Source organism: Coregonus clupeaformis, chromosome 33 (assembly GCF_020615455.1).
Source record: "Coregonus clupeaformis isolate EN_2021a chromosome 33, ASM2061545v1, whole genome shotgun sequence".
NCBI lineage: Eukaryota > Metazoa > Chordata > Actinopteri > Salmoniformes > Salmonidae > Coregonus > Coregonus clupeaformis.
In genome coordinates this window covers 30,552,497-30,568,109 of record NC_059224.1, presented here as the reverse complement: position 1 = coordinate 30,568,109, position 15,613 = coordinate 30,552,497, and the positions used below count along the sequence as shown (strand labels likewise).

The window sequence follows — 15,613 nt, the reverse complement described above, 5'->3', positions numbered from 1 at the left end:
AAATGTCCCTGCGTAATGTATTCATAAAGGTTTTCAAATGCGGCACATGAGAGAGAGTGGGCTTCCGGATCAGTTAGCTTTACAGGGGGAGGTGTTGGGGGTCACTAATAAGTTCTCTAATATTGCAGACTGAGTGATTGCACAAATGCTTTCCCCCAAACAGTCACTTTGAGACAGGCATAACAATTATACAATTTTCTGGTACACTAAGCCCCTCAGGTATGTTAAAAGTCTCAGAGTGGCTGACTGGGTTCTGGTCTCCATAATTTTAAGTATGTCATTAATGGCTGTCACAGGGTACTGCCTGAGTAGTAATCCACAGGGGAGACAGGTTCTTAAAGGCCACTGCTACCCCTTACTTTTTGGAATTACTATCCTGGAATTAGGGTTTTCTCTCCTGTGGAACCAGTTTGCAAATGGTGTAGAGTGATCTAATGATGGTAGCTAGTGAAAACAAAACAGTTCAAATGTTTGTCTCTATGTCACCCATGGCTGAGTGAGTGAGTGAGTGAGTGAGTGAGGGAGGGAGGGGGGAGGGAGGGAGGGAGGGAGGGAGGGAGGGAGGGAGGGAGGGAGGGAGCGGTGAGGTGAGGTGGAGGAGTTAAGTTTGTTTGAGCTGCTGGGTGACTGACTGAATCATAGCAGCAGAATGCCTAAGGCCAGAGGGGGCTAAATGAGGTGGATCTGATGACGATGTCTGCCTGTGTGTGTCACACTCAGGGGAGAGGAAGCACAGTGCTAGAAGTACAACTCATCATAGAAACACCTCAGTATAATTACAGAGCTCAGGCAAGAGACTGAACGTCTCAATCTATTTTATTGGCTTTGTCATGCTTTCTGTGAGGAACAGTGGCTCACGCAAGCTGCTGCTGTCCTAGTTTAGCTGAAAAGAGAGAGAGAGAGAGACTCACAACAGCCAGCGTCTTCGTTCAACCTCCAAACAAATAGTCGATGGAGCCAAGTAACCGACAGTAAAGTGTAAAAAGATCCAATTACTGAGCTACAAGTGCTTTCAGCTGTACAAATGTCACTTTAGATTGCATCTATCTATCTACACACATCAATGGCTGCTGAAACCCTCCCAGGGTAATTGACACGTTTATATGAAAACAAAATGCCAGAGCAGAACCTCAGAGAAGAATACACACTAGAGGTGTTTTGAGACAGTTCTAAACTCAAACCAGGACATACACTACCAGTCAAAAGTTTGGACACACCTACTCATTCAATGGTTTTTCTTTATTTTTAAAATGTTTTACATTGTAGAATAATAGTGAAGACATCAAAACCATAAAATAACACATATGGAATCATGCAGTAACCAAAAAAGTGTTAAACTTTTATTATTTGAGATTCTTCAAATAGCCACCCTTTGCTTTGATGACAGCTTTGCACACTCTTGGCATTCTCTCAACCAGCTTCATGAGGTAGTCACTTGGAAAGTATTTCAATTAATAGGTGTGCCTTCTTAAAAGTTAATTTGTGGAATTTCTTTCCTTCTTAATGCGTTTGAGCCAATCAGTTTTGTTGTGACAAGGTAGGGGGGGTATACAGAAGATAGCCCTATTTGGTAAAAGACCAAGTCCATATTATGTCAAGAACAGCTCAAATAAGCAAAGAGAAACAACAGATCATCATTACTTTAAGACATGAAGGTCAGTCAATACGGAACATTTCAAGAACTTTGAAAGTTTCTTAAAGTGCAGTCGCAAAAACCATCAAGCGCTATGATGAAACTGGCTCTCATGAGGTCCAACACAGGAATGGAAGACCCAGAGTTACCACTGCGGCAGAGGATAAGTTCATTAGAGTTACCAGCCTCAGAAATTGCACCCCAAATAAATGCTTCACAGAGTTCAAGTCACAGACACATCTCAACATCAACTGTTCAGAGGGGACCGTGTAAATCAGGCCTTCATGGTCGAATTGCTGCAAAGAAACCACTACTAAAGGACACAAATAAGAAGAAGAAACCTGCTTGGGGCAAGAAACACGATCAATGGACATTAGACCGGTGGAAATGTGTCCTTTGTTCTGATGAGTCCAAATTGGAGATTTTTGGTTCCAACCGCTGTGTCTTTGTGAGACGCGGTGTGGGTGAACGGATGATCTCCGCATATGTAGGAGGAGGTGTTATGATGTGGGGGTGCTTTGCTGGTGACACTGTCTGTGATTTATTTAGAATTCAAGGCACACTTAACCAGCATGGCTACCACAGCATTCTGCAGTGATACGCCATCTCATCTGATTTGGGCTTAGTGGGACTATCATTTGTTTTTCAACAGGACAAGGACAACACACCTCCAGGCTGTGTAAGGGCTATTTTACCAAGAAGGAGAGTGATGGAGTGCTGCATCAGATGACCTGGCCTCCACAATCCCCGACCTCAACTCAATTGGGATGGTTTGGGATGAGTCAGACTGCAGAGTGAAGGAAAAGCAGCCAACAAGTGCTCAACATATGTGGGAACTCCTTCAAGACTGTTGGAAAAGCATTCCAGGTGAAGCTGGTTGAGAGAATGCCAAGAGTGTGCAAAGCTGTCATTAAAGCAAAGGGTGGCTGTTTGAAGAATCTCAAATATAAAATATATTTTGATTTGTTTAACACTTTTTTGGTTACTACATGTCATGATTCCATACGTGTTATTTCATAGTTTTGATGTCTTTACTATTATTCTACAATGTAGTCAAAGTAAATAGTCAAAATAAAGAAAAACCCTTGTAGGAGTAGGTGTGTCCAAATCAGAAGGGAGGATGTCTGCACATATTAAAAGGCTAGTCACATGACAGGGTGCAGAGAACAAGCATCAAAGCTGGCCTAAGTTAAGCTGCCCTAACCGCTTGTTGTGACTCTGGAAATGAAAACTTAATTGTCTCTGTAACTGCCCGTCCATCATGAAAAGGATATATTGCTCACATGTTTTGGTTGGATTGATGGGATTATAAGTGACATGTCAAAACAGGGGGTTTGTGACAGGGTCTCTGGTGTCCACTGTCGTGTGCATTACTGTCAGGAATGCAGATGAGCCCTAACAAGGTTTTAATCCAGCAGCAGTCATTAGCGTGGAGGGCATCTTAAAACAAATCTGGGGTCAGGCCGTTTTAGGGCCCGAGAGCGCCAAGAGTCCCTCTCCCACCGGTTCACTGAGCAGCATGACACAGAGACATCAGCACTTTATCCGCTTTTAGCTTCCTTCCCACACAATCAGGGCTCTTTCCCTCCCTCCTTCCTATGGGGAATTCCTTTGCCATCTCATTTTATACGATATAGGATATTGTAGTATACATCAATCGTAGGTGTTACCATCAATTAAAGAGTCTGCTCATACTGAACGTCGATCATAAGGTTTATTCAGATCACAAGCTTCAGCATGAGTAACAGGTGACATGACACCCGGAGAGCGACGCCTCAGAATGGCTGCTTGCTCTACCCTCTCCGTCATTTTCCCCCCTATTTATAAACAATGATGCCCCCTCTTCTGGCCAATCACCAGTCTCCCCTGTCTACAACCCACCTCCTGTCTGTGGTATGTGGTATTACACCTAAAACATTGCCTTCTGATACTAACCTAAACAACATTCCTTGTTCCTCCAAAATAGTCATAATCTCAATACACGACAATATACTTTATATCAGGGGTACTCAACTACTATTTGAGAAGGTCCGTTCACACATATTTCTTAGATGTCAATGGTTCGGATTGATATTGTCATTTATCAGTGTAGTAACAAACCCCAACCTCGTGACACGTGACCCCAAACTGTTCAAACTGTTCCCACCCCTCTTGTTGGCAGAGAGAACATTTTGCCATTTTAAAGCTCATTCCCTACAATTCTACACCTTGCCATGGGACGGATAGAACATTTAGCAGTTTAAAGCTAATTTCCGGCAATTCTACACATTTTGCCATGTCTTGTGTGTGTTTTGATACCTGAGTGACTCAACAAAATCAATGGGGACCCCTGGGGGTCGAGGTCACTGGGCACATAATCTGGCTGTGATAACTACAATATTTAGATAGCTGGTTAGCCTAACTTACCCATCTAGCTAACATGGCCAGTAGTAAATCATCTGGACATTTCTGACAGGTTAAAAATAGCTCTTTAAGGTCTGTCAATGAATGACATAACAAGGGAAAACTGCCCATTCACTAGCAAATTCATTTCTAAATTGAACCTTGTGCATTGTACTGTTACAACTCTCAACAGCAGAAAGTTAAAAGCCCAACTGAGTTCGTAAAAATGTAATTTTTTGTGTTTGTCGGGACCTTCGGTCCGTAATGACCCCGTTCTTGGTCCGGATCCGGACTGTGGTCCGCCAGTTGAGCATGGCTGCTCTATATCCATAACTTAAAGTTCAATGAGGACTATTTTCATTTTCTGTTGAAGTTTTGGAGTTCAACTGTATAGGTCATAATTTGTGGTTCTGCAAAAAAATTAAAGTGACGTTTTATTCAGAAGCCAACTGGCCTTGAGGCATGACTGTGTGGTTGATACTGTAGATGGAAGTAAAGGTATCAGACATCAAACTGTCCGTCTTCCAGCTAACACCAGCAATGAGCAATGCACGTTCCCTTTGCACTAAGATTTGAATTCAATGTCTTGAGTTTATTATCTTTGCTTCAGAAACTTGCCTATGTGTTTACTTCCTCTTGCTTAACTGTGGACAGAACTGCGACAATGTACAATTACAAATGTAACTTCGCAGCTCTTCACACCAAGTGCATCAACAAGACACTAATTGTGCAGTAGAAGTAGAAAAAAATAGACAAACTTTCAGAGTTTATGCCCAGTGCAACAGATAATTACTCAGCTATAAACTAGGTGTCGCAAGGTAACAGGTCAATTTCTCTAAAATGCTTTTTGAATGCCTCTGCCATCGGGGAGAGAATAAGTGCTGCTTCTTCCACCCGGCGTCTCGTCTAATTAATTTAACTTAATTGTCATTCATAACCCACATGTTGCAGTTTTACACTGGCTGAGATAATGCTATCTTCCGCTGTTTCCACTGTAATTGAAATTTCCATTATGAGGTGTAAACATTTAGGAGTGGCCATGTGAATATTCATCAGAGAGGCAGCAAAGCCACGAGGGCCACAGAAAGACTGTTGTTTAGCATCTAGTGGAGGAGTGAGTATGTGTGTGTATGTGTGTGTGTGTGTGGACATGTTTAACTATACTTGTGGTGACCAGAAGTCCCCACAAGAATAGTAAACAAACAAAATTTGACCAACTGGGGACATTTTGTTATTCCTCACTAGGTCAAATGCTATTTCTAGGAGGTTTAAGGTTAAGGTTAGGACTAGGTTAAGGGTTAGGGTTAGGTTTAGGTTTAGAAAATAGGATTTTGAATGGGACTGAATTGTGTGTCCCCACTAGGTTAGTTATGCAAGACTGTGTGTGTGTGTGACGATGTGAGTTTGAGAAAGTAAAAAAAAGTATACTTAATAAAATAAGAAAAACTCCAGCACACAGGTGCCACGAGTAGGTTTGCCCATCACATATTGACATACGTCTTGTTCCAACAGCTCCCTCCCAAGTCAGTGAAGTCATCAAGGAGAGAGTGCAGCAGCGCAGCATCCAGCTCTCCTGGCAGGAGCCTGAGCAGCCCAACGGAGTCATCACCGAATACGAGATCAAGTACTATGAAAAAGTGAGTGTGTGATGCCCTGCTGAATCCATTAATGTTTGAGAGAGAGAGAGAGAAAATCTGTCTGTCTGTGATTGTGCTGCAGCTTTGAACACAGACAACTCTGGCTCTCCCAAACCCTATCCCCCTATCTCTCTCCTCTTCTTCTTAGTTTCATTTAGCTTACTCTTCATTTTGCGTTCTATCTGCAAGACGCTGCGAGTGGAATCGGCAGGATTCTGCAAGTGCATCCTTTGTCCCATAATTGAATGAGACTCTCATAAGATTTTAATCAGTCCCTGGTCCTTCTCAGCCACCCCCACACTGCCAGGCAGCACACACTTCATTGCACTACCCTGCCAGCATTAACAATCTCTTACTGTATCTTCCCTCGCCCCCTCATACAGTTGAAGTCGGAAGTTTACATACACCTTAGCCAAATACATTTAAACTTAGTTTTCACAATTCCTGACATTTAATCCTAGTAAAAATTCCCTGTCTTAGGTCAGTTAGGATCACCACTCTATTTTAAGAATGTGAAATGTCAGAATAATAGTAGAGAGAATTATTTATTATTTTATTTCTTTCATCACATTCCCAGTGGGTCAGAAGTTTACAAACACTCAAATAGTATTTGGTAGCATTGCCTTTAAATTGTTTAACTTGGGTCAAACATTTCGGGTAGCCTTCCACAAGCTTCCCACAATAGGTTGGGTGAATTTTGGCCCATTCCTCCTGACAGAGCTGGTGTAACTGAGTCAGGTTTGTAGGCCTCCTTGCTCGCACACTCTTTTTCAGTTCTGCCCACACATTTTCTATAGGATTGAGGTCAGGGCTTTGTGATGGCCACTCCAATACCTTGACTTTGTTGTCCTTAAGCCATTTTGCTACAACTTTGGAAGTATGCTTGGGGTCATTGTCCATTTGGAAGACCCTTTTGCGACCAAGCTTTAACTTCCTGACTGATGTCTTGAGATGTTGCTTCAATATATCCACATAATTTTCCTTCCTCATGATGCCATTTATTTTGTGAAGTGCACCAGTGCCTCCTGCAGCAAAGCACCCCCACAGCATGATGCTGCCACCCCACGGTTGGGATGGTGTTCTTCGGCTTGCAAGCAACCCCCTTTTTCCTCCAAACATAACGATGGTCATTATGGCCAAACAGTTCTATTTTTGTTTCATCAGACCAGAGGACATTTCTCCAAAAGGTACGATCTTTGTCCCCATGTGCAGCTGCAAACCGTAGTCTGGCTTTTTTATGGTGGTTTTGGAGCAGTGGCTTCTTCTTTGCTGAGCGGCCTTTCAGGTTATGTCGATATAGGACTCGTTTTACTGTGGATATAGATACTTTTGTACCTGTTTCCTCCAGCATCTTCACAAGGTCCTTTGTTCATCTCTAGGAGACAGAACGCGTCTCCTTCCTGAGTGGTATGACGGCTGCGTGGTCCCATGGTGTTTATACTTGCGTACTATCGTTTGTACAGATGAACGTGGTACCTTCAGGAGTTTGGAAATTGCTCCCAAGGATGAACCAGATTTTCTGGAATTTTCCAAGCTGTTTAAAGGCACAGTCAACTTAGTGTATGTTAACTTCTGACCCACTGGAATTGTGATACAGTGAATTATAAGTGAAATAATCTGTCTGTAAACAATTGTTTTAATGATTACTTGTGTCATGCAAAAAGTAGATGTCCTAACCGACTTGCCAAAACTATAGTTTGTTAACAAGAAACAGTTCTAATTCTCAAAAAAGTACGATCTTTGTCCCCATGTGCAGTTGCAAACCGTAGTCTGGCTTTTTTATGGCGGTTTTGGAGCAGTGGCTTCTTCCTTGCTGAACGGCCTTTCAGATTATGTCGATATAGGACTCGTTTTACTGTGGATATAGATACTTTTGTACCTGTTTCCTCCAGCATCTTCACAAGGTCCTTTGATGTGGTTCTGGGATTGATTTGCACTTTTCGCACCAAAGTACGTTAATCTCTAGGAGACAGAACACGTCTCCTTCCTGAGCGGTATGACGGCTGCGTGGTCCCATGGTGTTAATACTTGCGTACTATTGTTTGTACAGATGAACGTGGTACCTTCAGGCGTTTGGAAATTGCTCCGAAGGATGAACCAGTCTTGTGGAGGTCTACAATTCTTTTTACATTTTAGTCATTTAGCAGACGCTCTTATCCAGAGCGACTTACAGTTAGTGAGTGCATACATTATTTAATTTTTTTATACTGGCCCCCAGTGGGAATCGAACCCACAACCCTGGCGTTGCAAACGCCATGCTCTACCAACTGAGCTACATCCCTGCCGGCCATTCCCTCTCATACCCTGAACGACGCTGGGCAAATTGTGCGCCGTCCCATGGGTCTCCCGGTCGTGGCCGGCTACGACAGAGCCTGGATTCGAACCAGGATCTCTAGTGGCACAGCCTTAGACCACTGCGCCACTCGGGAGATTACTTTTTCTGAGGTCTTGGCTGATTTCTTTTTATTTTCCCATGATGTCAAGCAAAGAGGCACTGAGTGAAGGTAGTCCTTGAAATACATCCACAGGTACACCTCCAATTGACTCAAATTATGTTAATTATCCTATAAGAAGCTTCTAAAGCCATGACATCATTTTCTGGAATTTTCCAAGCTGTTTAAAGGCACAGTCAACTTAGTGTTTGTAAACTTCTGACCCACTGGAATTGTGATACAGTGAATTATTGTCACGATCGTCGAACAGAGATGAGGACCAAGGCGCAGCGTTGCAGGCAAACATACTCTTTAATAGAGACACGATCAAACACAACAAAACGAAAACGTGACAGTTCACGGTCTAACACAACAGACTAGAAACAAGATCCCACAAACTCTGTGGGGAAACAGGCTGCTAAAGTATGGTTCTCAATCAGAGACAACAAGCAACAGCTGAATCACGTTGCCTCTGATTGAGAACCACACTGGCCAACATAGAACAACAAACTAGAATGTGAAACCTAGAACAAAACACATAGACTTTACACACCCTGGCTCAACATATTAGAGTCCCCAGAGCCAGGGCGTGACAGTACCCCCCCCTAAAGGCGCAGACTCCGACCGCGTCCACCAAATACCACAGGGGAGGGACCGGGTGGGCACTCCGCTTAGGCGGCGGATCCGGCTCCGGGCCTGAACCCCGCTCCCTCTCCAACCCCCCAAAGTACCCCTGGTCCGGTCTGGCCCCGCTGGCCGGAGCTGGACTTCACACTGGTGGAGCGGATTGCTCTAGCTCCGGCGTGAAGCATCTGACCGGTGCCGGACCAGCCACCGGTGGAACAGGCACGGACGCGTGCCGACTGACGACGCACACCACTGGCTTGGTGTGGGGAACAGGCACGAGGCCGTGCCGGTTGACGCAAACGCACCACTGACTTGGTGCGGGGAGCAGGAGCGGGCCGGACCGGCTGACGGGCGCACCACTGACTTGGTGCGGGGAGCAGGAGCGGGCCGGACCGGGCTGACGGGCGCACCACTGACTTGGTGCGGGGAGCAGGAACGGGACGTGCCGGGCTGACCGAGCGCACCACTGACTTGCGCGGGAGCAGGAACGGGCCGAGCTGGGCTGACGAAACGCACCACTGACTTGGTGCGGGGAGTAGGAATGGGCCGGACCGGGCTGACGACGCGCACCACTGACTTGGTGCGGGGAGCAGGAACGGGCCGCACAGGGCTGACGAAACGCACCACTGACTTGGTGCGGGGAGCAGGAATGGGCCGGACTGGGCTGGCGACGCGCACCACAGACTTGGTGCGGGGAGCAGGAACAGGCCGGGCCGAGCTGGCGACGCGCACCGTAGACTTGGTGCGAGTGGCAGGAACAGGCCGGACCGTACTGGGAACACACACCACTGGCCCTACGTGGGGATCAGGAACAGGCCGGACCGGACTGGCAACACACGCCAGTACCTCTCGCCGTGCCTCTACATCCTCCTTCCCCCTGGTGACCAGTGACTCCCGTAACCTGGCGGCCTCCTGCTGCCCCGTCGTCCACGGCGTTAGCCCCCCTAAAAAATTTATGGGCTTCACTCCTACCCGTGGACCAGGTCTCCATGCTTCTCGCCAGCCTTTTGCCCTTCTGCCTCCACGTCAAGCCCCTCTCTTCCTCACATGGCTTGACCCAGTCGAGGAGGCGAAAGAGATCCGCTAGAGATCTCTCAGGCGCTGGCTCCTGGACTTGCTGCTTGGTCCAGTCTTGGTGGGATCTTCTGTCACGATCGTCGAACAGAGATGAGGACCAAGGCGCAGCGTTGCAGGCAAACATACTCTTTAATAGAGACACGATCAAACACAACAAAACGAAAACGTGACAGTTCACGGTCTAACACAACAGACTAGAAACAAGATCCCACAAACTCTGTGGGGAAACAGGCTGCTAAAGTATGGTTCTCAATCAGAGACAACAAGCAACAGCTGAATCACGTTGCCTCTGATTGAGAACCACACTGGCCAACATAGAACAACAAACTAGAATGTGAAACCTAGAACAAAACACATAGACTTTACACACCCTGGCTCAACATATTAGAGTCCCCAGAGCCAGGGCGTGACAATTATAAGTGAAATAATCTGTCTGTAAACAATTGTTGGAAAAATTACTTGTGTCATGCACAAAGTAGATGTCCTAACCGACTTGCCAAAACTATAGTTTGTTAACAAGAAATTTGTGGAGTGGTTGTAAAAAGAGTTTAAGTTTAAGTGTATGTAAACTTCCGACTTCAACTGTATATAATAGAGCTCCCATGTCTTCAATCTGAACAGATGATCAAGGTAGTGATGAGGTTGATGAGGTTGAGAGTGGGTTTAACACAACAAATCAAAGGGCTAGATTCCATGACTCTTGAGGTTCCAGACCCTGTTGAGCACGGCCTCTCAGGCTGCCAGGGATCAGTCTCCTGGGTCACGTACTGTGGCTGTAGTCTGCCCAGCTGTACAATTGGATACAAGCATGACTTCTCTCCTAACAGTCTTTGGCATTCCATTTGGATTTTTTGCAGACAAATAATTTACAGATGAACAACAAAATACACAGTACACGTGGTCTGTAAATTCCAAATGGATTCCGAGCCTGGCATCGCACATCTTCTTTTCTGCCTGTCAGCTTTGATATAAAGCGTCTACAGCAGTGATTCTCAGCTGGGGGTCGCGGGAGAATTTTAACAGGTCACGAGACAAAGGTGTGTGCTGCACAGCTTATTGTTGCTGACTTTACACGTGCAGTGTGTCCGCAGTGGTGAAATGGCTAGCTACGTTCTGATTCTGAGGGTTTTCGCGCTGCACACAGTCAATAACGTTCTCGCCCCACACACACACACATTGATCCAATGAAATGACAGATTTCTCGACACACACACTGATCCAATATAAATGTCATTCTGCAACATTATTTTGTTTTAAATGTGACACGTCCAATCAGATAATACAGATCTTCTTCAGACAGCTAGCTTGATTGACAGCTAACTAAGCAGATGTGTTCTGCAGGCATTGCACATGTGGATAGTTAGCTGTCATTTAACTCATGTAGGCTAGCTGTCAGAGTAAAATCCAATGTCAACAACAAGGCAGACAACCCAGTCCCTGTCAAGAAGAGAAAATACCACCCCGACTTCATCAAATATGGTTTTACAGATATAGAAGAGCATGAAACCCTCCAAAATGAAAGGCATCTAGACACAAATATTTTTTGGGAGGCCTCACAAGATTAATTGAAGAATGTATGCAAGAAAAAGCACATTGCGCATCATACGTAGTGGCCCAGCGCATTTCTAAGTGCAAAAAAGCCCACAGAGGATCTCATGCTCCCTGCTGTGGTTGATATGTGCACTGGAATCTTGGGAGAGTCAGCCGCCAACAAACTTAAAACCATACCCCTATCCAATGACACCATGAGGAGGAGAATCCAGGACATGTCTGAGGACATAACGCACTAGACATCAGAGCGCATCAGTGCAAATGGCCAGTACGCACTGCAGCTTGATGAATCTAATGGTCTATGTCAGACACGTCTGTGATAATAACTTTTAGGAGCAGTTCCTTTTTAGTGCTGATTTGCCCACAACCACCACTGCAGAGGCTGTCTTTAACACAATGGATATGTACCTGGGCTCCGTGGGACTGGCCTGGGATGGGTGCATTGGTGTGACCACTGATGGGGCAGCTGCCATGACGGGAAAGTTCTCCGGAGTAGTAAAGCGGTTCCTGGAGCGAGAACCGAGTGCGACGTGGAACCACTGCTTCCTACACAGGGAGGCATTGGCAGCGAAGGACATGGTGCATTGAGCTCCACGCCACTCTCCAGGATGTGATCAAGTGTGTCAACTACAGTATATCAAAAAGAGTTCCACGAAAACCAGGTGTTTTCAGGCCTTCTGCAGGGATAAGGGGAGCGAGCACCAGCAGGTGCTTTATCATGCAGAGGTCCGCTGGCTTTCCAGGGGTAAAGTATTGGGTCACATTTATGAGCGTTGAGCGGAGATTGCTGCATTTCTTTCGGAAAAACAAGTCACCTCTGGCCGAACATTTCGATTGTGAGGAATGGCTCGTGCAGGTTGCCTACCTGGTGGATATTTTTTATCATCTGAATTTGCTCAATGTGTCAATGCAAGGGGAAGGGGGCACAATCGATTTAAACAAAGGGACAAAGAGGATGCCTTCAAGATGAAGCTTACCGTTTGGGCAAATCATGTTTCTAATGGAAGGATTGACATGTTTCCCAATGCTGATTACGAGATTCAGAATCTGATCAACAAAGCGCATGGCGACACACTGAAAAAAACAGTTAAACAGCATCTTATCAAGCTGCAGGGAAAGTTTTGCGACTACTTCCCGGAAGAGAACAGGAGACAAGACGACTGAATGCGGGAGCCCTTTCGAGTGGAGATGGGAAGCGTCACGTTGCCAAGCAACGAAGAGGATCAGCTGGTGGAGCTGTCATTTGTTTGTGGACTGTGCATGCGCTTCTTGGAAATGACATTCCCACAGTTCTGGTGCAGCGTAGTGGGAGAGTATCCTGCTCTCACCTGTCATGCAATCAGAGTCACACTACCTTTCAGCACTACCCATCTATGCGAGAGTGGCTTCTCTGCTACGGCTCTGCTGAAAACAAAAAGCAGAAACAAACTGGACACCCAGCATGACCTCCTAGTTGCCCTGTCCACCATCACCCCAGACCTTGATAAACTTATCAAACTGAAGAAACATCCCAGCTTTCCCACTGATAGGCCACACACACACACACACACACAAACACATACACACACACAATAAATGTTGGGTCGCGACTCAATTATCATTGTCAAAACATTTATGTTAAACTAATGGCTGTATCTTGGTGTCTATGATTGACATGACTAACATAACATAACACAAAGCCAATGTCTGTTCCTCTCTAAAGGACCAGAAGGATCGCATCTACTCCACAGTGAAGTCCAGGTCCACGTCAGCAACAGTGAACAACCTTAAGCCCAGCACTGCCTACGTGTTCCAGATCCGAGCCTTCACAGCGGCCGGCTACGGCACCTACGGACCCCGGCTGGAGGTCACCACAAAGGAGGAGGCCTCAGGTACCAGCAGAACACATGCATGGGCGTGCACACACACACACACACACACACACGCACGCACACACATGCACACATAAGCACACACACACTAGAGATGATTAGTGTGTTCAGACCTTCATCGAGTTACTTCATCTCATAGCTCCATTTTTCCCATTTACAAATATGGTTGAGGATCGTCCACAAGGAGCAGTAGGTCTCAACTAAAGTGGCAGGGCTCAGAAATCATTGCTGTCCTTTGTCGCTGGTGTTTATATAGCAACTGTACTCACTTGATTTAAAATGCATGAGTTCTCCCAGTCATACACCATTTGCACTGACAGCAGAAAGTGCCATGGCACCCATTCCTTTGAGCAATTGGTGGTTTGTCAATGCAAATAGTCTAGCAGTGTATGTGTCTCTGAATAGGAGACAATCCAACCTGAATGTGTCATTGTTTCAGAAGAAGGGCACCAGCATTACCATCTGGGACTATTAAGCCCACTTTCTGAAACAGTGGAGCCGTGCATGCAGAGGCTAGAAATAGAACTAGCCACCCTTGTCTCTGTGGTAAAGGGCGAGAAGGGGGTTATCAGTCTCCCTGCTCACTCCTCATTGGTTCTATTATGCCCTGTAGATTCCAACGCCTGATGTGCTGAAAGTTCACACTGTGTGCCCTTTGTCTGTGTGTGTGTGTGTGTCTGCTTGCGTGTGTGTGTCCCTCTCCAAGCAGCCACCATTGTCTCCAGCGAGCAGAATCCCGTCATCATCATCGCGGTGGTAGCCGTGGCGGGGACCATCATCCTGGTCTTCATGGTGTTCGGCTTCATCATTGGGAGAAGGTACGCTCTCGCGGGCCCCATTGACTCTCCGCTGCTGTGAGTCTCTGCTTGTCAATTAGCCTTTCTGTCACTCACTGGCCTCCATAGCCGTGGAGTCAGGCCACCACACACCACACACACCCATCATCTGTGGCATGCTGTGCTAATGGTTTGTGATGCATCATTTTCCAGTCCTCACACTGTGAAGAAAAACGGATCCTATTTTTTGCATGTCTTTTTTGTTGTTGTAATGGATCCATTATAGAGACAAGAGTACTCTAAAATGAAAGGTTTTTGCTCATATTTCTGTGTGCGTGCGAGTGAGAGGGTGATGGTGAGGGTGAGTGTGTGTCCGTGCGTGCGTGTCCGTAACTGTGTGTTTGTGTATGTGTGTGTGTGTGTGTTACATCTGTGGTGTTATACAGTAATACACTCAGGTAGGATGAAGTACGGTCTAGCAATGCCTCTAGCCATCTCCTACCAGAGCCACCCTCTTGTGTGTCAGTCACCATTACCACCATTCGCTGGTGCACTCCTCCAATGACGCTTCATTAATATATGGATAGCATTTCATCACAGCATGCCTTACATGGGGGTAGAGCCTTGTACACGTGGGATTTCTATATCCATTTGACTTATTAACCTGCATGTCAACCATTTGTTACTTGATGTTTCCCATCCATCCATTTTTCACTTTGCTAGGAAACAATATTGTATAGTGCAATTAATGACCTGCTTGAGGGTGCATTCAATACATCAGTGTTACACATTAATATTACAAGGAATGCTGAACAGTCTTTTACAGAGTACAGTATATAGTAGTACCACAGGAGGGTCTTTTAGTTCAACATCAGCAGCCAAACATTGTTCCCATACCTCTCAGCTGGTACTGTATCTGTATAGACTTGTTATGCACCGCCAGCATTATGGTCTGTAGCTCAGCTGGTAGAGCACGGCGCTTGTAACGCCAAGGTAGTGGGTTCGATCCCCGGGACCACCCATACACAAAAATGTATGCACGCATGACTGTAAGTCGCTTTGGATAAAAGCGTCTGCTAAATGACATATTATTATATTATTATGGCTTTGCTGCATTAAGATTCTAGCAAAACAGACCATTCTACCTTCTGCCACTGCCCAATCAGTTGATTGTGTGTCCGTCTACCTCTCTCCCTCTCAGACACTGTGGCTACAGTAAGGCGGACCAGGAAGGAGACGAAGAGCTGTATTTCCAATGTGAGTCCCTTCTTTCCCCATCAGCTTACACACACACATTGAAACATTGCAATTAAAGCACGGGCCTGCCGTGCCACGGGAAATGGGTCCAACAACAAGGCCCCCACGCCGTAATGTTTTATCCCTTTCATTTGATAGGTTGTTATTCTAACGAAAGATGGGAACAATCACACTAGCATCTGTTTGGGATTTAATGGACAAATCTGTTGAGATGAAGACATTAGGCCTAGTTCCAAACTGCAAATACATGAATATGAGAGTTGTCAGAGAGCGTGAGCCAGGGCTGAGCTGAAAGCGATAAGTCTTCTTAAAAAATGTAAAAGCCTAACTTTTCAGGCACTTTGGTGTGCTAGGAGTATACTGTTGGCCT

At 45.8% G+C, this 15,613-nt stretch overlaps 1 protein-coding gene across 10 annotated transcripts in view; it reads left to right on the top strand.

The window, feature by feature from the left end:
- The window catches only part of LOC121549019 (ephrin type-A receptor 7), a 99,813-nt gene that overhangs the window by 61,519 nt on the left and 22,681 nt on the right, over positions 1-15,613 (top strand). For 4 of the 10 annotated variants that reach the window (XM_041860798.2, XM_041860794.2, XM_041860796.2 and 1 more), the window contains exons 6-9: positions 5,528-5,652; positions 13,042-13,210; positions 13,917-14,028; positions 15,188-15,243. In XM_041860798.2, coding sequence (XP_041716732.2) covers positions 5,528-5,652; positions 13,042-13,210; positions 13,917-14,028; positions 15,188-15,243 — 462 coding nt within the window. Of the gene's footprint in view, positions 1-5,527; positions 5,653-13,041; positions 13,211-13,916; positions 14,065-15,187; positions 15,244-15,613 lie in introns of all 10 variants that reach the window. The other 6 variants (XM_041860790.2, XM_041860795.2, XM_041860788.2 and 3 more) reach the window with 3 other exon arrangements.